This window comes from Aethalodelphis obliquidens, unplaced genomic scaffold, assembly GCF_003676395.1.
Source record: "Aethalodelphis obliquidens isolate GAN/ISIS:26980383/991018 unplaced genomic scaffold, ASM367639v1 scaffold67, whole genome shotgun sequence".
NCBI classification, from domain to species: Eukaryota; Metazoa; Chordata; class Mammalia; order Artiodactyla; family Delphinidae; genus Aethalodelphis; species Aethalodelphis obliquidens.
Window position 1 is genome coordinate 9,263,573 of NW_020838011.1, and position 21,017 is coordinate 9,284,589.

Sequence of the window (21,017 nt, forward strand, 5' to 3'; positions counted from 1 at the left end):
GAGATCAGGAACTATCTCTTCATTGTTTTACAAAGTTCCCTGCAGAAAGTTATACTCAATATACATTGACTCACAGTAAATGGAATTCATACCTTTGGAAGCAGGAAAATATTTAAATGGTTCAGGATAAACTTAGATGAATTTAAGGCTATATACATGTTTATTATTAAGAATACTTAGGAAAAACTGAGACACAGTGCTTTTGAGGTTACCTACAACTCATCACAAAATTATCACTCTTTTCACAAAAAGAATACCCAACTGAATGCCACTATTTTTACCAGACATTTATGGTATATTTTACTGCGTGTTAATTCCAAAAGGGATTAATGTACAACAGGCATTTTTATCTAGATCCAAAATAGCCAATTCTAGTTATGGATCTGGCTCATATTTCCCATTCAGCCTAGTACCTAAAAGTATATTAATTTATTTAGCTCTATTATGCATTTGAGAAGGAAAATTCACTAATGCAGACCTGCCTTTCACATAAAACTGTATTAGATCCCTTTACATATGAGTCAATGAAGACGATGTCTAAGAGAAAAGGTATAAATGATAAAAGTAAAGAAATGTCAATGTAGGCTAGCATTTTCAAATCTCCTGAAAAGCATATGTTAATTTCACAAAAATAAGCCAAACAAATGATAACAAGCAGAATCACTAAGAAATATTTAAAAATTGTTATGAAATAGGTCACTTTGGGTTTTCAGAGTAATTACAATAATTAAAGTTAGTAGGTTATAAATGTTTTAAAAATAAAGTAAGACTGCTTTTACAAATATTTGTTTCGCTACTTAAGTTCAGAAAAAAAAGTGACTTTCTTCCACTTAGTGATGCTGCAATGAGATTTTAGCTTCTGCTTTATTAGAATGGGCAACACTAGAACAAAATGAAGTTTATATCGAAGAATGATTCTTATAACATAAAACACATTTTGATGATGCAATTAGCTAAGTCATCTAATTCTAACCTTTTCTATCACTTGTTAGGGCTTGAAGAATATCTTACCTCTTCTGTAAATGGAATGCAATAGACTGTAGCATATAATTTTGCAGCATTCAGAAGGAAACTGAAGTGCCTTTTGAAATTAAAAAATAAAGTGTGAATGCACAGTTTCAAAGATGTTTACCAGAAACTATAGCCTTTAAAATGTTGAAGATAAGTAATTACAGAATTTTTGTTACAGGATTATTTTTTTTAAAGTTAGGCAATGAAATTCTGGTCTAGACCAAGGCATTGTAGAAGTTATAAAAGAGAAAACATCACATGTTTATCCTCATAAGCACTAATATTCAGGTAGTGATCAAGACTACTTTGGGGAGAGAAGTGGCCAGAAGTAGAAAAATTATTGAAAGAAAATTCATTTTAATTCATAAGAAAATATTACAAACTTGGTTTTAAAGAGTGTACAGTAAGTTCAAACTAAGCAAATGAGTTTGTTTAAAAACAAAAAAGGTAAGTTTTATAGAAGAAGCAATCAGGGCTTCCCTGGTGGCGCAGTGGTTAAGAATCCACCTGCCAGTGCAGGGGACATGGGTTCAAGCCCTGGTTCGGGAAGATACCACATGCCGCGGAGAAACTAAGCCCGGGTGCCACAACTACTGAGCCTGCGCTCTAGAGCCACAACTACTGAAGCCCGTGCGCCCAGAGCCCATGCTCTGCAACAAGAAAAGCCCCCGCAATGAGAAGCCCGCGCACCGCAACGAAGAGTAGCCCCCCGCTCGCCACAACTAGAGAAAGCCCAAGCGCAGCAACAAAGCCCCATTGCAGCCAAAGATAAATAAATAAATAAATATATTAAAAAAAAAGAAGCAGCAATCAGGATAAGGTGACTAAGAATAAGCACCAGAGGAAAAAACTAAGCACAGAATTATTTGTTGAAAGGAAGGTTAACAAGCTAAATGCTTAATTAAAATATATACATATAAGTATGTTTGTGTATAAAATGCATATCTAATATAGATAGGATATACAGGCATTTACTCAAAGATGAACTCATTTGAAAATTAACCTGAGATTATTTAGGGAGTTATTTAGTAGTGATCATTTTTCCCCATGTAACTAAAGTTTCTTATATACTGACTTCATTAAATAGGAAAACATCTGTCTTCATTTTACTTTTTTAATGAATAATGTCAAAGAGATGACACTTTGGTTGTACTTTAGAGAAGACAAAAATAATAAGATTATTTACCATGTAAAAAAGTAGATTCACCTATGTGTGGGGAGAAGTATTGTGGCTGGCTTTGTTGGCCAAAATGCTATGCTAACTCTTAGATTAACAGGGATGCAATAATTTAACATTAAAGAGCCTGCAGTTTTCACCCTCCAATGTAAACCTACACAGTTAAGAAGTTTACAATGAAGGATGTATATAAAACTGGATATATATACTTACAAAGGTTCATTTAGATCAAATTTTAATGGAGAGGGGGGTCTTTTTGGTGACTGCCAAAACAAACCTAACAAAATACAAAATACAAAATATTATTTTCAGTGTTAGCAGTCAGTAATAAATTGCATTAAACTTTCTTCTCAACACTGATATATACTTACTGCCATCTTTTAATCGTGTGTCCAGAGGGAAACAGTGAAGAAGCTGAAGAGCCTAAAGAAAAAATTGAATTAAAAAAAAATCACTACTTAATATTAACGGAAGTAAAAAAACCTCAAAAAACAACATACATAAAAAGATATACAGTGAAGTCTTCCAGTCACCATGTACTCAATCTGCCCATTCTCCTGTCACTGCCCCCCACCCCAACTTGGAATAACCTCTATTGCTATTTTTTATCAACACTTATATAGTCTTTTTTCTTTTTTTTGCATCTATGGCAAACATGAATATAGATTATTTTATCCCTTTTCACAAACGGTGGCATATTTTACATATCATTCTGCTCCTTTCAAAGAGCTAATCCTTAAAACAAGCAAAAAAAAACAGTAAAAATACATAGTATTTTATATTTTGAAATGATATGCTGCTTGAGATTTGCTTCAAAACCATCTGGGGGAGGGTATATTAGGTGGGATTATAGATGAAATAAGATTTTCTATGAGCTGTTAAATGTTAAACCTGGGTGACAAATATATGAGGAATACATGGAGATTAATTATATGCTATTTTCTCTATTATTTCTGTGGTTGAATTTTTCCATGATAAAAAAAAGTTAAAAAACCCATAGAAGATAAGGACAAAAAAGGGTTCTGTAGATTTTGAAACATGAGGTCATTGATAGTCATGGTAAGAATAATTTCAATAGTCATGGGGAAAGAAGACACATTTACTGGATGAAGACATGGCAACAGTTAGTATAGACCACTTTTCCAAGAAGCAGAGCAAAAAAGGAAGTGAAAAACAGGAATAAGTATAATTTAAAGACTTTAAAAAGATGAGCTTATTTTATATTCCAATAGGTAAGAGCCTAAAGAGAGGGAGAGACTAAACAGAGTGCAGGACACATTCAAGCTTCTGTATGTAACTGGAGTAAGAATAACAGCTAATACTTCACTAAATATTTATGGGATGGACCAGGTTCTATGCTAAAGACTTTGCACGTATTAACTCATTTGATCCTCACCACTATGCTATGAGTCAGGCACCAATTTATTACTCCCATTTTACAATGAGGAAACAGACAAAATGTGATTATTAGATACATATGGGGAAGGCAAAATTCCAACAAAATTTCTGATGGAATCTCTATTCTCTCAGTCTCTTGCTTTACTCTGAACAACAAACTTCTTTATGATTACTGATTAAATGTATTCCTTCTTCTCTAGAAGGAACCCCTATTTTATTAAAACCCATTTTGTACACAGAAAGACAAGGATTAGTTAAATGTATAACTGACAAGCCAATGGGTGGAGTTTAAATGCATTCTTTAATCAGTAACATTCAGGGAGAAATTAGTTGTGTGCCCGTCACTTGTTCTCAGTTAACGTACTAATTTCTGAAAAGCTTCCTGAAAGAAAGAGTACACATTTTCAGGTCAATGAAATTAATTTCATAGTAATTAAATGAGCCAAGTTTAGACTTTTTCTTAATGTTTTATAATGTATACTTACCTTATGGTTAAAATATTTTTCAAACTTTAATCTTGCTAATTCTACACAGTGGGACCAATTTCTAGGTCTTCTGCTAAGTAACTTAATAACTTGAAAACAGCCCTCTAAACTTTGTCCAGTTTGTATCTTCTAGAATGAGAGGAAAAAAGAAAACAAAGCAAATACATGTCCAATTAATCACACAAACACACATGCACATATTCCCAGGAAATGTCAGCCAAAGTTTGAAGTGCCAGCTCATGTGTCTTATGATTTTATTATTTTCACCTCAAGCTCCCTGTCCCCGTCTTTCTACTTTCCCTCTTTCTTTTCTTTTCTGGAGGGGAAATGGGAAAAGACAGTATGTAAAATGTTAACTCTAAAGTTTCTTATCTCCCAAGTTATCCTCATGTCTTGCTAGTGGTAAGTTAGTACTATGTATGTACTTACTATACGAAGTGCTATGAATAATATTTTACACTAAAAAGCTGGCCTTTTTAGTGTAGGATTAAAGGAAAGTGAAAAAACAGCTTTGAAGTTGCCCTCACCATGAGACTAATAAATCTGAGACCATTCCTACTCCTGAAATTTTCACTAAAACTTACTTCAGTTTTTTCCAAAGAGCTTAACAATCTGTTTTATTATTTGTAGCTCTCTTATCATTTACCAAATCCTTATCAGGTTGAACCATATGAATTGCTGTTCTGTGAGTCAAACATGGTAAAATATTTGCAACTCCATATAGTTTGACCAAATTAAAAATGAAGGGTTATTTGTGACCTGCTAACTTCGAGATTCCTCATATACTTACTATATACAATATTAATGTATAATCTCTGTTTAAGGAGGTAAACTATTTATAGGCAACCTGAAAATAAGATTACACTGACATAAAGTGTTGGGGTTAGCAGATGCAAACTACTATATACAGAATGGATAAACGACAAGGTTCTACTGTATAAGACAAGGAACTAAATTCAAAATCCTGTGATAAACCATAATGGAAAATAATATGAAAAAGAATGTATATACATATAACTGAATCATTTTGCTGTACAGCAGAAATTACCACAACATTGGAAATCAACTACACAATTAAAAAAAAAAGTGTATTGTTTTTTACCTTTAAGACTTCTTCTGCAGATGGATAGGTTTGCCAAAATTTGTTAAACAACGAAGGCTTGTAGGAAAAGGAACTTTCAAACTATAAGGGAAAAGAGGAAAACACATTACAAATAAAAGTATGTTTATAAGTTGGAAATATCTGATGAATTGGGCAATTGGGATTGACATGTATACACTGATGTGTATAACATTGATGACTAATAAGAACCTGCTGTAGAAAAAAATAAATAAAATAAAATTCAAAAATTAAAAAAAAAGTTGAATATATCATCTTTTCTACTTCAAAGAAAAATTTCTTAAAAAATATCTTTATTACCTTATCTCTTGCCCATTGTATAGTGTGTTCAATAGCAGCTGGAAAGGACTTTAGGGTACAAAATGGTATTTCTTCTTCTGGGGGATCCCGCTATTTTATAAAATATGACAACAGTTAAGAGAAGCAATGACAATTTTTTATGGAATGAATTTACTTGAGTGTTTTAAGACCATTAAAAAACAAAATTCAAAAATAAAACAAATCCAACATTTTTTATCTTCTTTCTCCTACACATTAAGAGGAAAAGTTTACTCTTTTGACACTTAACCCACGTGTTTACAGAAATGTAACAACAAACACAAATCCTATTGTCACTTATTATCTGTGCACTCCTTTGGTACCATGTAGTACTCATATAGCAGACTATTATATATAATTACCTTTTTTTGTTTTCTCCAAGTATCAAGGTGACATTTAACACTTTAAATATTCTGCATTTTGAAAAATAATTCAAGAATTCCCAATATAGTGCCCACATACCGTTTCTTTCTCCAGGCAGAAAAAAATATTTGTAAGCAGGAATCATATGTTCTTGATGCTTGGTATAGTTTCTTGCAGAAATTGTGTATTAAATAAATGGCAAATGTCTATGTTGTGTCATATGAAAAAGTACCATTGAAGAAATCCATATTCTCTTAAAGGGTACATTTGGTACATTTAGTCTTATTGGCTTACCCAATCTAAAACAACTCACTTTGTCTCTTTTTACTTAGAGACTTTATTTTAGTGTGTTGATCTATAAAATACCATGGAATATGTTATAAACCAAAAAGGAAAGCCAGATGGAGTATTCAATTCTAGTTTTTCTGAGTATGAAGTTAGAGAATATACATATCGGAGAAGGGGAAGATGTGGTAGAATGAGAGAATCAAGGGAACTTTCGGAATTTTGTAACATCCCCTACTTTGAAAATCTTCTAGTATGATCCCAGCATATCATGATTTTCTCCACCTAATTTCCTTCAAATCAAACTTATCAATTTTGTCTATTATAGTGTTTTCACTACATAAACTTCTGATTGCATGAGAGTAAAGGGGAAAACAAATTTTATTAAAATTTAAAAAATTTTCTAAACCAAACATATCCATTAAATAAAGGGATATTTATGCTTGTAAAATAATATTCTTCTTTCAATTTTACAACTTGGGTTGACCTTTCTTAAAAAATTTTAAAAATTAATTAATTAATTTATTTTTTGCGGTACATGGGCCTCTCACTGTTGTGGTCTCTCCCATTGCGGAGCACAGGCTCTGGACGCGCAGGCTCAGCGGCCATGGCTCACGGGCCCAGCCGCTCTGCGGCACGTGGGATCTTCCCGGACCGGGGCAAGAACCCGTGTCCCCTGCATCGGCAGGCAGACTCTCAACCACTGCACCACCAGGGAAGCCCGACCTTTTTTTTTTTTTTTTAAATCCCCAAGCCTACATTTCTTAGACCAGTGATTTTCAAAGTTGGCAGTATCGCAAAATCACTCGTGGCGGTTAAAAAAAAAAGTTACACCTATATCATTTGTATAACATATATTGTTACAAATGGCTTGGTCCCTCATATGGAGAAACCGAGTCTTCAGTAAGATTTTGGGTGGGTCACCAGTTCAAAGGTTGCTAAAAACTAATCAAGCAGCTCTGAGAAACAAACAGTAAACACAAGAATAATATTCCAGAAAGACCGGAAACAAAATTTTGATGATTAAAAAAATAAGTTCAGCTACATTTAAAAAAATGTCTATACACATATGCACAGACATCATTGGCGGATCAAAAACAGAAGGGATTAGGAATGCTAAACCAAATTTGCTGACTAATGAAGAGAAATAAACCGTGAGATATAAAAATGATGAGATATAAAGAAGAGATATTTACTTTAAAAAAGTGGTTCACTTACATGACTATTATAGGATTCAGTTAAATGAGGTACAATAACTTCAGTGTGTCCCTTAGTGCCCATTGTTCCAGAATCTAAGAGGGGCCGTAGATTTGCTAAGCAACGGCTATGTGAAAAGAAAATAGGTAATAAACATAAAAGTGAGCAGTAACAATGTAAGCAGAGGACAACTTACCAATTTCTACTGACCATTTCACATGTTGATCACTTCTTGGATATAACACTTTAGGAAACAGATACATGACCACCAAACAACCCATTTATTATTACCATCCTCTTCCTCCCACAAACTTTGTTGCTCACTCTAGCAATTTTTGTCTCTACCTTCCATTCCCAAAGTTTGGTAGTTTTAGAACAAGACATATTACGTTTATCTTGTTCTAAAACTCCTACACAGAATGGATAAACAACAAGGTCCTAATGTGTAGCACAGGGAACTATATTCAATATCCTGTGATAAACCATAATGGAAAAGAATATAAAAAAAGAATGTCTCTATGTGTATAACTGAGTCACTGCTGTACAGCAGAGATTGCCACAACACTGTAAATCAACTATACTTCAATAAGAAAACAGAAAAAACAAACTCCTATCAAATTTTGGGCTTCAACTTTTTTTCCTCTGGGTTAACTCTTAATTAATGTGTTACCCTTTCTTTTCTTGTTTTCTATTTCTTCTTTGGTTTATTTTCTGACTATAAGTTCTACCTCACTATATCTTTTCAACATTTTCTTCATCCCAAACCTTCTTTCTCAATACTTATGATGCCTATATTCAACACACTTTATTTAATTTCTTAAAGTTTCTTTTTTGGCTTTCTCTGCACAAGTTTACAAACTTTCCACTGTACTCTCAACTGGTAAATTTTCCTGCTAATAAATCTGCTCTAGCACCCTAACATTAGAGAGTCATACAAAGATATAAGAAAGATTATGTAAGGTGTATACATCATAGTCATTTATTCATCTACTTATTTAACAAATATTTACTGAATGACACCATGTATTGGGCACTGAGGACAGAGTGATGGGAAAATAAATAATAACTGAATAAATGATTTAATGAGGAAACAAATATTAAATAAATGTGCATGTCAATAAAAAATAAGTGCTATGAAGAAAAAATGAGTGCTGTGAAAGATTATCTTAGGAGGATCTAATTTAGAATTCAGGGGTTAAAGAAAGTCTGTTTGAATAAAGACATTTAGGCTGAAACTGAAAGGATGAGAGAAAAAACTAAAGGAAGTGAAGAGTAAGTAGGCAGATTTGGGGTCAGGAGCTTTAGAACAAGATAAACATAATTTCCTGAGGTTGAAGGAGATCATGTACAAGTCCCTGAGGTGAAAAGTGTTAGATGCCCCCATTGTATAGAACTGAAAGAAAGAATGTGTGGCTAGAATAAGGGGAGCCAGGGAGAAATAGTAAATTTTAAGCTGGAGTGGTGGACAGGTGGCAGATACTCTATGAAAAACATTTAGGCCATTTTAAAGATTTTTAATTTTATCCTGTCTCTAATGGGAAATCATCAAAAGGCTTGGGTTCGAGAAGAACTATAATAGGAACATAAAGAATAATCAGAAACTTCAGTAACTTTTCAATAAATAGGTGTGAGAAATGAAGTGAAAACAAAAGAAAGACGATTTCTATGAACCTGAATTTCAAGAACATACCTGTCTACGTATCTCCTGGCTTCCACATTATCTAATGCTGTAATAATTATATCCTGCTTAGTATAGAACTCATCATTGTAAATCACCTCGGTGGCTGGACATACTTTGTTCAAGTGTGCATCTATCTTTAATTGAGGATTTATTTTCAGGGTTGCATCAGCAGCAGTATAACTTTTAGGTTTCTAAACAAATAACATATAAAAACAGAAGAAATAAATGGTAAACAGGAAAAATAGACCATGACTGAACTTAAAACATTTTTTATATGAAGAATAATGTAATGAGACCAGTTTTCATTTTTAATTTGTGGATATTACATTCACTGTGGTCATGCTGCATTTAGTAATGCACATTAGAATTAATAATTCATACATTATTAATAAAAATGTAAACAACTTCTATTTTACAGCTAAGTGCTCTGTAGTTCTTAAAATATTAGTTAAAAGTCTAATTAAAAGTACATTTTTCCCTAGTAATGAGGTTTGAGTCAAGTAAGTGCCTAGAAAAAAAATGAGAACACATTCAGTACAATATTAGAAATCCAAGTTCTATAGAATATGAACTCTCAGAGGTATGGTAACCTAATATCAATATTTTGGTACTAAAATGTTTAAAAAATTTTACCATTTCTGGATGGAAATAAAAAATTATTATATATGTTGCAGTTTTATAAAAAGAGTACCCTTTCTTTTCTTTCAGAGTTAGTGATCATTTTTAAATCACTGGTGTCCTTTCAGGTGCTATCATAGTTTATTTGGGAGGACTGGCTCTGACACTAAGTATCTATAGATCATTCAGCTTGAACGAATGCATCTAGTTTTAATGGTATCTGTCTCTTCTCATATTGTTAGACGGACATGTTTTTACTTCTCAGTGCTATTAGCATTCATACATACAAACTGTAAACTTTGTTAGAAGTGTAAAACAAACAGGCTTTAATAGTTCTTTTATAAGTAAAATGCACAAAGGTCTGTGAATGAATCTTATCACATAAATTTTAGTTCATGGGAGACCCTGTTACTTAGTTCTTTGTATTTGGATAGGTGAGGTCATTCGGTTAACTATGCCACTATATAACTATATAAAAGTATGCTTTAATTACTTTCCTGTTCATGACATTTCTTAGTTTACTAAGATTCTCAATGAGTTGTAGAACAACAAAGTGAAAAAAATTTCTAAAGAGCAAATTTGCTTGACTGACTAAATTGTTTCTTTTACTGACTTAAATATTTTGACCTCCATAAAAAAGACTGAAAATAAGCATTATTTTATAATAAAAAGGGATGTTAAATAATCAAACAAGATCAAAAGAGCAAAAAATTCTCAAACTTTACCTGTTTTGTAATAAAGGTTAATAAAAAAGACAGTGCCAAATTTGTCATCTATAAAAACTTCAAATTAGGGAAGCTGTTTTTATATCCTAAGATGTTTCTAAAATTACATAGATACATCTTGATTATAAAATGAAAAAAATACTGCCCATCATTCACAACTCAGATTTTAACACCCAAAATCAATGCAAAAACTAATTTTTATATTAAAAAATAATTACATATTTTCTCTATTGTCATTCCCATTATTTGATAATTTGAGAGATTCTAATAAAATAAAGAAGATACTATGCTTGTTAAAGCTCCATTTTCTATTTATAAAAAGGAAACTCTCTTCTTTTTTGTATAACATAATAGATGATTCAAATTTGAAACAGTATAACAACACACCTGTATGTGATGAGGACGAAATAGAAACTGTCTATTCAAGTTGGATTTTTCTATCAAGTCAGGATCTGTTACTGTAACCTAATACCAAGGAAAAAAATGGCTGAAATTACATAAGAGATAAATTTAAATCTACTTTGTTTTTCTCTGAATGACTAAAACAACTCCCACAAGTTATTCTAAATTAATTTGGCTGATAAAAGTTATAATACAAATACTCCAAAACTGGTTACCAATACTACTGTTTTTATACTTATATTTAATGATAATGTTTAGCATACGAACACGTCAAACAAAACAGCTGAAACCAACTGCAACTCCTACTCAAAACTTGTTTTTAACTATTCATAACAAAATAAAGGTTTAACATCACTATCACATTTTAGAACCGTAATGGATTAGCCATAGAGGAGTTAGCTCTTCTTTCTACACATATTTATTCTCAATCTCAATTGATTGGGAAAGAAAGCCTGCATGTTTCAATTTGAAAGCTCTTGCTAAAGCAGAGGTCTACAAACTACAGTGCAGGCAGGCTGCCTGTTTTTGTAAATAAATTTTACTGAACACTGTCACGCCACTTTATGGCTGTTTTCATACTGCAATGGCAGAGCTCAGCAGCTGTGACAGAGCCTTAAGATTCACAAGCCTAGAACAGTTACAATCTGGTTAAGAAAAAGTTTGCAGACCCCCATTCTAAAGGATGAAAGATTAAACAGATCCAAGATAATCTAAAAAGTACTCATAATGCATTTGCCACTTAAGCTAGTATTTGTAAAAGATTTCACTAGAAGCAGTATTCTCAGAGTGTGTTCCAGCTGTTACATGTTGATTTGTATTCCCAAACACATTCACTTTCTTTTAGCTGGCATTTCAGATATATATATATACATATATATGTATATATATATATATATATAGATATGTGTGTATATATATATATATATTTTGTTTGTTTTGTTTTCAACAGTTCTTTTTAATTACGTGTTAGAGGGTATCTCTTTGAAATGGGGGGAAAAAAAAGCACAGAAAATGTCCTTTAAGAAAAAGCTTAATCAATGTATACTTATTGTGATTACTGATTAAAAAGCTTTTTCTTCTACCTCCCCCAACCCTACTTTTTATCCACTTTTTTTTGTTTGTTCTTCTACTGGATTGATCAAGTATTCTTGATTCTAATCCTCCCTCAACGCCCCTGTCAACCCCTCACTGAACTGATTTGGAAGTTAAATCTCTATTTTTATGTGGTGATATTCAAAATTTTAACATGTACATGTGACTTAAGATCTAAAATTAAAATCTCCATCTTCCTCCTGAACAACTGGAGGATATTTGAACTCTCCCTTCTGTTTTCCATATCAATGAATATTTTACTTATTCTTAACCAGCCCACCCCCAAACTGGTCAATATTTTAGGTTATTAAAGGTTTTAAAAATTAATGCTTATTTAAATCTAAGAATGTTGATAAATGCCTCTACTTACCCTTGCTTCACACATTGCCTGTATTAATCCATAGTTCTTTCAGTGAGAATAAGCAGTAATCTTTCATCATTTTACTAGTCAATTATCTTTTTTTTTTTTTTCTCTTAACAGATAATTTAGCTGGGTATAGAAATCTAGGTTGATAATCCCTTGCACTATAAAGATATGCTTCTCTATCTTCAGGTGTGCATTTATTGCTGATGAGAAGTCTACTAAGTAATCTCTCTTTTTATCTTTGCTTTTGATTTGTTTGGTATTAGTTTACCTTTTCAATCTGAACACACTTGTCTCTTCAACTCTGGAAACTTGTCATTATCCTTGGTATATATTACTTCTTCTCCCTTATCTTTACTCTCTCTGGAAATTCTAATACACTTATGTTGGACCATGCAAATGTATCCTCTTTCATTTTAAAAAAAAAGAATCTTTCTATACTATATTTTGGGTATTTATCTTCTTTTCATCAATTCTCACTTCAGCTATATTGGAATTTTAAGTTCACTGATTATACAAAAATTCTTCCTTGGCTTTTTGTGAAAATTCCAGTGCCTTTTCCCCTCATGTTTCCATTCTTCTTTCTATGTCTTTGGTCATTTTTAACTTTACAGTTTGTTCTATTATCTGTAGCACTCCTATTATCTATAGTTCTTAGAGAGTTAATTCTTCTATTTTCATTGGCTGATTCTTCCAGGTGGTACCTTTTTCTAGTAGACTGTCATTTTTCATTGTGAATTGTCTTGAATGGATGTTGATTTCTCTGCATAGTCCTATGTACTCTCAGTGTGTAAGTACCACCATGATGTGGTTTTGCATTTGTTTTAATCAGAGGTTTCAATGGCCCTAAATTTGTTATATTCATTTCTCTTCTTGAAGTTTTTATATGGTATAATTTTGGACCCCATACACCAGTGTGGTGCAGCTCTGAGTTATGATTTCTTACAAATGACTTTCTTTCTAGTTAATGTATTGGACATATATTTAAGACAGAAACACTTATGAGTCACCACAGCTTTTAGCTCGGGAATTAATTTCCCTCTTGGTTCCTGGAACCTGGGGCTTTCTCTTTCCTTCCTTCTAGTTAGTTTGGCTACATATGTAAACACTTTAAAAAAGAATAATTTATACAGCAAGACTATGCATTTGCAGTAGGCTAGAAATCTGTCCACATTAACTTACCTTGTTTTGTTACCTGAAGTAAGTAGGTTTATTTACTATAGTTCTTTTCCTGACTTTTATATGCTGATATGTATTATGAAGTTCCAAGGAGTAAAGTAGGTGATATCCAAACTTGTGTAACCAAGGATTTTTTTTTTAAGAAATACTTTAAAAACTACCAGAACTAATAGTCATTTGTGGAACACAATTTAGGAAATGCTGAGCAGGAATAATATAACTGTAGGACATCTGCCTGTAACTGTGAGAGTAAGTTTAATAAACTATAAAATGTGAACTATTAAATAAATTTTAGTCATTTAATTACTATTAGTCACCATGATAAATCTATGACGTCACCACTGTAGTGTACATCTTAAAGGCAAACAGCATCAATGAAATACATTTTTATTTAAATATATGACATGGCTTTCCAGTTAACTGACATTTATCATCTTAAGAATTTATACTGTATACCAAAGTTTACACTACTCACTCTTCGATACTCACCAATTGAAACAATATCTGAGTACTCTGCAACTTTCTAATGTTAGCTTCTCCCATCTTAAATATTTATTTAATAACAAGTAGTATCTAATAGAAATAACAGTATTAATGTGCTTTATTGTTTCAAAAGCCCTTTCACATTTGATCTTCATAATTACATTATGAGGCAGGTAGTACAGATAACAGTTTCACAATACTAAAGAAAGAAACTGAGGAGCAGAGAACTCAAGTTATTTGTCACAAGGTCACATAAATTTTGAAAAATGGTCAGGGTATATTTAGAATCTTCCAATTTCTAGCCTAGTGGCCCTATCCTCAAAAACCAATACTTCAGATCCATGCAGTCAAATATGATTCAAAACTGGGCAGCAAAAGAAATATAAACTTTTAACTCTCAAGGATTTATATCTTACCATTCCCTTCTCTTTGCCTGTGCCAACACCTAGCAAAGCAAAATTTTTTAACATTTCACAGCCTATGGCTCCACATCCTACCTATGGAGAAGAAAAATAAAAGGTATCAGATTAAACAAAATTAAAACATCTACTTACTAAAGAGCAATTTCATCTTAAGTTTCTTCAAATGCTGTTACAATAAATACATACTTTTAAAAATAATTTGAACTTTTAAAGTAACTTAAAAATCATTTTACTTTAAAATATTTAATGGTTCATGATATCATTATAAGTGTCTCAATTAAAAAAATGTATAAATCATAAAAGGAAAAGCATAATATTTATAATTCCTTTAAAAAGAAGACATTTTAATATTCCACACAAAAGCCAAAGTTTGAACTCAGTTTTTATATAAGATGGAAACAAACAGCATGAAACAGTACAACATTACAATTAAAAAGATTACTTGTTTATAGATAATTTTCTAAACTCATTTGATGAATATAACTATTCTAAGACTTTTAAGTAAAAACTAATAAGAGATTCTACATGCAGGTAAAAGCTCAGGAATACTGCTGATTTTCAAAATATTATTTAAAAAATGAATAATAAAAATCAGTAGTACTTTTAGGACTGATTATAATAATTAAAAAAATAAGTGGCAGGAGAAGTCGTCTTATGCTATTGGGGAGAGCTTCCCTGTAAGAAAGACAGATCCACCTACATATTCCTACATTTGGTTAGAAAAAACAAAACAAACCCAAACCCCACAATTTTTAATGTATTTCTAGAAAATCATTTAATGTTCAAAACTATTATACTCGTATTTTAACTTTACATGTACTAATTCTCTAGACGATGGGTTGGCAAACATCTTCTATAAAGGGCCAGACAGTGAATGTTTTCATCTTTGTAAGCGATACGGTCTTTTTCACAACTACTCAGCTCCACTATTATAGTATGAAAGAAGCCATAGACAATATTTGAATAAATGGGCTTGGCTGTGTTCTCGTGAAACTTTATTTATAAAAACAGGCAGCAGGATGGATTTGGCCTGCAGGTACAGTTTACAAATTCCTGTTTTAAACATTTCCTGAATGTCTACTATGTTAGAAACTGTACTCAAATTTCATTTAATAAATTAACTTGATATACAAGAGCAGTTTGACTGTACTATTTATTCTCATTATTATTCCTACTTACTAAAAAGATATTCAAATTTTGTAGCTTCCGACACAAAGTGTCTCCAATGCAGGCTCGTAAGGCATCATATCTATCTCCTCTGTAAAAAACAATATAAACCAAGAAAATAGAATGGCATAAAAAAACATTATTAAGATTAGTTTCATTGCTGCTAGTACCAATTTAATGAGTTTCTTCCAAACTAATAGATACATTATCTTATTTGAAAGAGAAGAAATTTCATAAAGAAATCAGTTGTTTCTTTTTTCCATTTGACTTAATATTCTAAGTCCAAATGACTTAAGTGAAGGTCACTTTAGTTTATCCGGAAAAAAATTTTTAAGGCAGGGATTTTTAATAAAGGTTTGTAGAGAAGACTATGGTTGGGCTTTGAAGTTGTTAACCCACTTAAATTGAAGGCAGAACTTTGGGTTATGTGTATTTCTGGGAGAATGAATTCATAAGCTTTTATCAGATTCCCAAAGAGATATGTGACCCAAAAGGTAAAGAATGACTGATATAAATAAAAGCTGCAGGTAGCAATTGTTTTCATCTAAAATCAGAATGATGTTTTGAAACCTAACCATTCTCATGATATAAATTTAACACTTTATATTCATTATTTATAAGGTGGTAAAGAGATACTGCATTATTATGACACAATCTCTAAGTAGAGAAGAAATGACTGCAGAAGTGAGCTAAGGAGAAAAGACATCTAAAACAAATGCATGTTTACACAAAAACTCTTTTAATCTAGTTGCTCCTTATAAACATACAACTAAGAAAAAAGCAACAAAAAGGTCAGTATTACCGTGGGAGAAATTCTTCACGTTCAGGTTTGCCTAGGGATTCGACAATATCTGCTGCTTCAATATATAACTTAAAGTAGAAGATAAAAACATAACTTACTATGTAGAAAGCTAAATTGCTAGAAAAATTATCTTCTGTAGTTATTTAATGATCATTAAAGAAAACAATGATAAACATGCTGCTTCAGAGTAAAATAATGGATTAAAAAATATAATTGTCTCTTATGCAATAAACATTCCTTACATTCTTTCAATTGAAACAATGGTTAAATCTGGAGGAACTGTAAAAAGATATAATTTGATTCATGTCATTTAGCCATCTTACAGATGATATATTCTATTATTAACAAACAAAAGGAAATTTCATCTCCAAATCTATTTTTTATAACTACATAAAAACTTCTGGAAGCTCATTCAATTTCAGCTACATTTGAATAATTTGTTTACTTTTGATAGGAAAGTACCTAGTCCATATTTAATTTCCAACTTGGAAACTATGTCATCTGTAATTATTACATACACTACAGAGGAAATGGTCTAGGAAGCCACAATTTCAGCATTTAAAATAATAACAAACAGAATTAGTTCAGGTTAATGAAAAAAACCCCTGAATCTCATTCTCATTTTCATTTTAAGTAACTTATATGGCTAAAAAACGTGAACATGAATAAATGGTTATTTATTTAATTATAACATAGAATCTATATTAATAACATAATTTATATTCCCCATGCTGCTAATAGTTATATCTAAACCAGACTTTTACAATTGAACTTGTACACTGTGTTAAAATAAACCAAATAATCCAGCAGCAAAATAACATTAATTAATAGCATCGATAATAAATTTACAAATTTTAATTATTAAAGCTAAATTTAAACTTTTTAAAACATAATAAACAAGATCAATGTTATATTCAAATGTTTAAAATTAAAAAAAAAATAAAGGGCCTGAAGAGTATCCTTTGATACACTTTGCCAATTATTCCTTCTGGTAATAGAAACCAGGGTTTTTCCATCTTGTGATGTTTTTACCCTATATAGTTATCAAACTTTTACCATTCCTATGCTTTCTACCTTTAGAAGTTTATACATAGAAACTAGGGAATCTGAAGATTCATGATGCCAAAAGACTCCATGGAACAGTTCAGGAGTCCTGAAAGCATGTAACTGCTAAACTAACAGTAGTGGAAACTAAATATAAGGATAAGAAAATTCCTTATATATAAGGAATATAAGAGTGATAATTCCTTCACTCTCACAAATGAGGGAAATACATCCTAGAATGCAACTCTGGGTTACATGCCAATAGCCTCAACAAATGATCTTGTCCGTTTCCATTACAGAATTAAGTTTTGGTGGCACATCACATCTGACTCATGCATCAAAAAATATTTTAAGGTTGCTTTTATAATATATTAATTAATACTATGTTATAATTCATAACAGACATTCATTATATGGGTGAATAATTCAACCTTAAGTACAAAAAAAATATTAAAATAGAGAACTAACCCACTGGCATAAAGGAGAAAACTTTCCTGTCACAGCTTTCAATACTTCTTGGCTGGCAACACCTCCTACTGCTGCAGCAAGTGGGGGTAAAAAGCCTTGGGCAGTCCAAGAGAGCCAACGCACAATGTCATAATTTACTTCAGGCTGAAACACAAGCCACGAAAGACAATAATATTAACAGTATTCACATGGTATACTCAAAATTTCAATAAATAATTATACCTTAACTTCTAAAAGAGCTACTCAATTTCCCTAATAGTTTTTAAGTCCTAAAAAAAAGTCCCAATCTCATAATAAAAGATCCAATTCCATGTCAGTTACGTTAAGCGGTATATTTCATTACCAGTACCTGCCCAATTTTGCTTTCTGACTCTTTATGTGACACTAGGGAACAATTTAGAATTAACTGGATTATCTACCGTGATGTCGGACAAACAACCAGAATTTTAAAAAACATGTTTTAATGAAAACTATGGAAAAACCTTGCACCTACATAAATGAAAAAAAAAAATGACCCATAAAAAATGATGAGCTATCATTTGTGCTTGAAGTGGCAAATAAAAAGTAAAACTGTAAAAAATGAGGCAATACATTGTTAGAAAAGGCAGTTTAGGAAAAAAATTGAGAGTAATGGCACTTTTGCATACAAATCTAAGAGCCAATCACCACAAAGTTCTCATTATCATACTTAAACTGAAATGATGTTTCTCAAAATAAAATTTATTAGTATTTTTAAGAAAAAAATGGAGAACTGGATTTTGGAGCCATTATTTTAGCACAATTTCTTATTTGTCACAAAGATCTCTTCATGAGCTCTGGCTTCTCTTTCTCTTCCTGTTCTTTCAACATCAGTAACTAGAATCTTAACCTAGGATTCAAGTAGGGCTCAATTAATCTCCTGAAATTCTATGTAAAATGTACATTTAGGGGAAGAAGAAAGGCTTTCATTACATTATCAAAGATATCTATGATACAAAAAGAAGTTACTATTTACTCACATTCCACCCACTCCATTTCAATTTTCTATATCTCACTATTTTACAACTATTTAGCACTAAACTCAACTCAGATTACAATTTCATTTAAGATGTGGCATTTCTGAATGCAGAGATATTGGTGGTACTGATAATATTAAAAACAATGACAAGAATGCTAATAGAAGCAGGTAATTTGATTGAGCATCTATTTTGAGTTGTACATTATTAGTCCACATGTAATCTTCAAAATAATCCTAGGAAATATAATTTCTATCATACAAATTAGAAAACTGAGACTTTGAAAGATTAAGTAATTTACTCAAGATTTTACTGCTAGTAAGTGGTCAAACCAGGATCTGAACCCAAAAAGTCCAACTCTCTAGCTCTATTCTTACCATTAGGTTACACAACCTTTCAAGATTTTATATTTTTTAATAAACAAACATCCAAATCTGGGGAGTTTTTCATCACCCTAGGATAATGACTAAGGCCTATATCTGAATTTCTGCACACGGTCTCCAAAAGATGATACATATCCACAAGAAGAGAAATAAACCAGTGGCAGGGCTTCAGTATTACTAAGAAACAGAAAATATGAACTTCAAATTGCCTGTAAATAGAAAAACAAACACCAAACCCCAAATGAACTATTTCTGGACTTCATATTGCTGCAAGCCTGAACAGAGAGCAGGAAGCGTGTAACCACAGAAAAGAGAATGAAAGGCCTAATGTGACAAAGCACAGTCAAAATCATCCTGAGAAAACAGAAGGCCCATACTAAGTGCAAAAAATACTGAACATGTATGAAGTCTGGCAGATCTCAGCAGTAGCTATGGTGAAAGAACTTCCCTGGGGAGAATGATGTAAATAGAAAGGGGGAGATATCCCTTGACAGAGAAGGCTAAAAAAGGAAGTAAGAGAGGAAGTTAAGTAGGATTTGGCAGAAAGCAAAGAGATCCACAAGATATATCAACACGTATCCACCAAAAAAATTTTTTTAGTTAAAAAAAAAATCACCTATTAAAGAAACTCCTTTTCAGGAAGAGAAGAGGAAGAGGGGCTCTAGAAATAGAAATCTGAAAAAGCACCAAAAACCCTTACCCTGTCCAAAAGCATATACAGAAAAATCAGTTTACCAAACAAAGCAGATGTAAAAAGGAGACAGAAAATTAGAATCAAAACATTTCAGTACTGAAAATTTCTCCCCCAAACTAATTACAAGGCAGAGTAAATTTGACTGAGTTAATTATATATCAACAAACACTTGGAGATGTGGAAAACCCCACCTTGAATCAGAAATTTAATAACTAAGAACCCCAATGATCCATTCCACCTTCCCCAAAGGGGAAAAATAAATAAATAAAAGAAAATATGAATCTATGAATCAAAATGGGCTCATGGTATACCTGGAAAAATTGACTGAATGATCAACCTTGAGTTATAACTTGGTAAAACTATTCGATTTCACAGATGACAAATTACACAGAAGAAAAAAATATACAGGGCCCCAAGGCAAAAAGACCAGATTATTTATAAAAAGTAAGAAAAGTAAGCTGACATCATATTTCTCAACTACAAGATACAAAGCAAGATATCAAGAAAGAAAGTTAACAGCCTTGAATTTTACTTTCAGCCAGGCTCCTTTCAAGAATAAAGGTTACAGAAAAATTTGAAATGTGTTAAGAACTCAGGGAATATGGTTAATTCTAAGCTCCTTCTGAGAAATGCACCAGTGACTAAACCTGATTTCAAGTCTTACTATAAAGCTACAGTAATCAAAATAGGATGGTACTAGCAAAAGGATAGAAACAACCAATGGAAGATAATATTGGGTTCAGAAAGAGTCCTACACATATGTGGTCAATAAATTTCTGACAAAGATGCCAAAAAAACTGAATAAAGAAAAAACTGTCTTTTCAATAAATGGGCTAGAATTACTGGATATTCATACACAAAAAAATGAACCTTGATCTATGCCTGGCAAGATAGAAAAAAACAAATTAATAAAAGTACAGGGCTTCCCTGGTGGCGCAGTGGTTGAGAGTCCGCCTGCTGATGCAGGGGACACGGGTTCGTGCCCCGGTGCGGGAGGATGCCACATGCCGCGGGGCGGCTGGGCCCATGAGCCATGGCCGCTGAGCCTGTGCGTCCAGAGCCTGTGCTCCGCAACGGGAGAGGCCACAGTGGTGAGAGGCCCGCGTAAAAAAAAAAAAAAAAAAAAAAAGTACAAAACTGTACA

The 21,017-nt window shown here is 32.2% G+C and overlaps 1 protein-coding gene across 4 annotated transcripts in view; it reads right to left on the bottom strand.

Moving 5' to 3' along the window:
* The window catches only part of UBA6 (ubiquitin like modifier activating enzyme 6), a 79,996-nt gene that overhangs the window by 12,252 nt on the left and 46,727 nt on the right, over positions 1 to 21,017 (bottom strand). For all 4 annotated transcript variants that reach the window (XM_027089661.1, XM_027089660.1, XM_027089663.1 and 1 more), the window contains 13 exons: positions 17,802 to 17,945; positions 16,290 to 16,357; positions 15,500 to 15,578; positions 14,315 to 14,395; positions 10,766 to 10,843; positions 9,045 to 9,226; positions 7,376 to 7,481; positions 5,492 to 5,581; positions 5,174 to 5,254; positions 4,072 to 4,200; positions 2,560 to 2,611; positions 2,402 to 2,465; positions 1,012 to 1,081 (listed from right to left, as the gene is read on the bottom strand). In XM_027089661.1, coding sequence (XP_026945462.1) covers positions 1,012 to 1,081; positions 2,402 to 2,465; positions 2,560 to 2,611; positions 4,072 to 4,200; positions 5,174 to 5,254; positions 5,492 to 5,581; positions 7,376 to 7,481; positions 9,045 to 9,226; positions 10,766 to 10,843; positions 14,315 to 14,395; positions 15,500 to 15,578; positions 16,290 to 16,357; positions 17,802 to 17,945 — 1,224 coding nt within the window. The remainder of the gene's footprint in view (positions 1 to 1,011; positions 1,082 to 2,401; positions 2,466 to 2,559; positions 2,612 to 4,071; positions 4,201 to 5,173; positions 5,255 to 5,491; positions 5,582 to 7,375; positions 7,482 to 9,044; positions 9,227 to 10,765; positions 10,844 to 14,314; positions 14,396 to 15,499; positions 15,579 to 16,289; positions 16,358 to 17,801; positions 17,946 to 21,017) is intronic.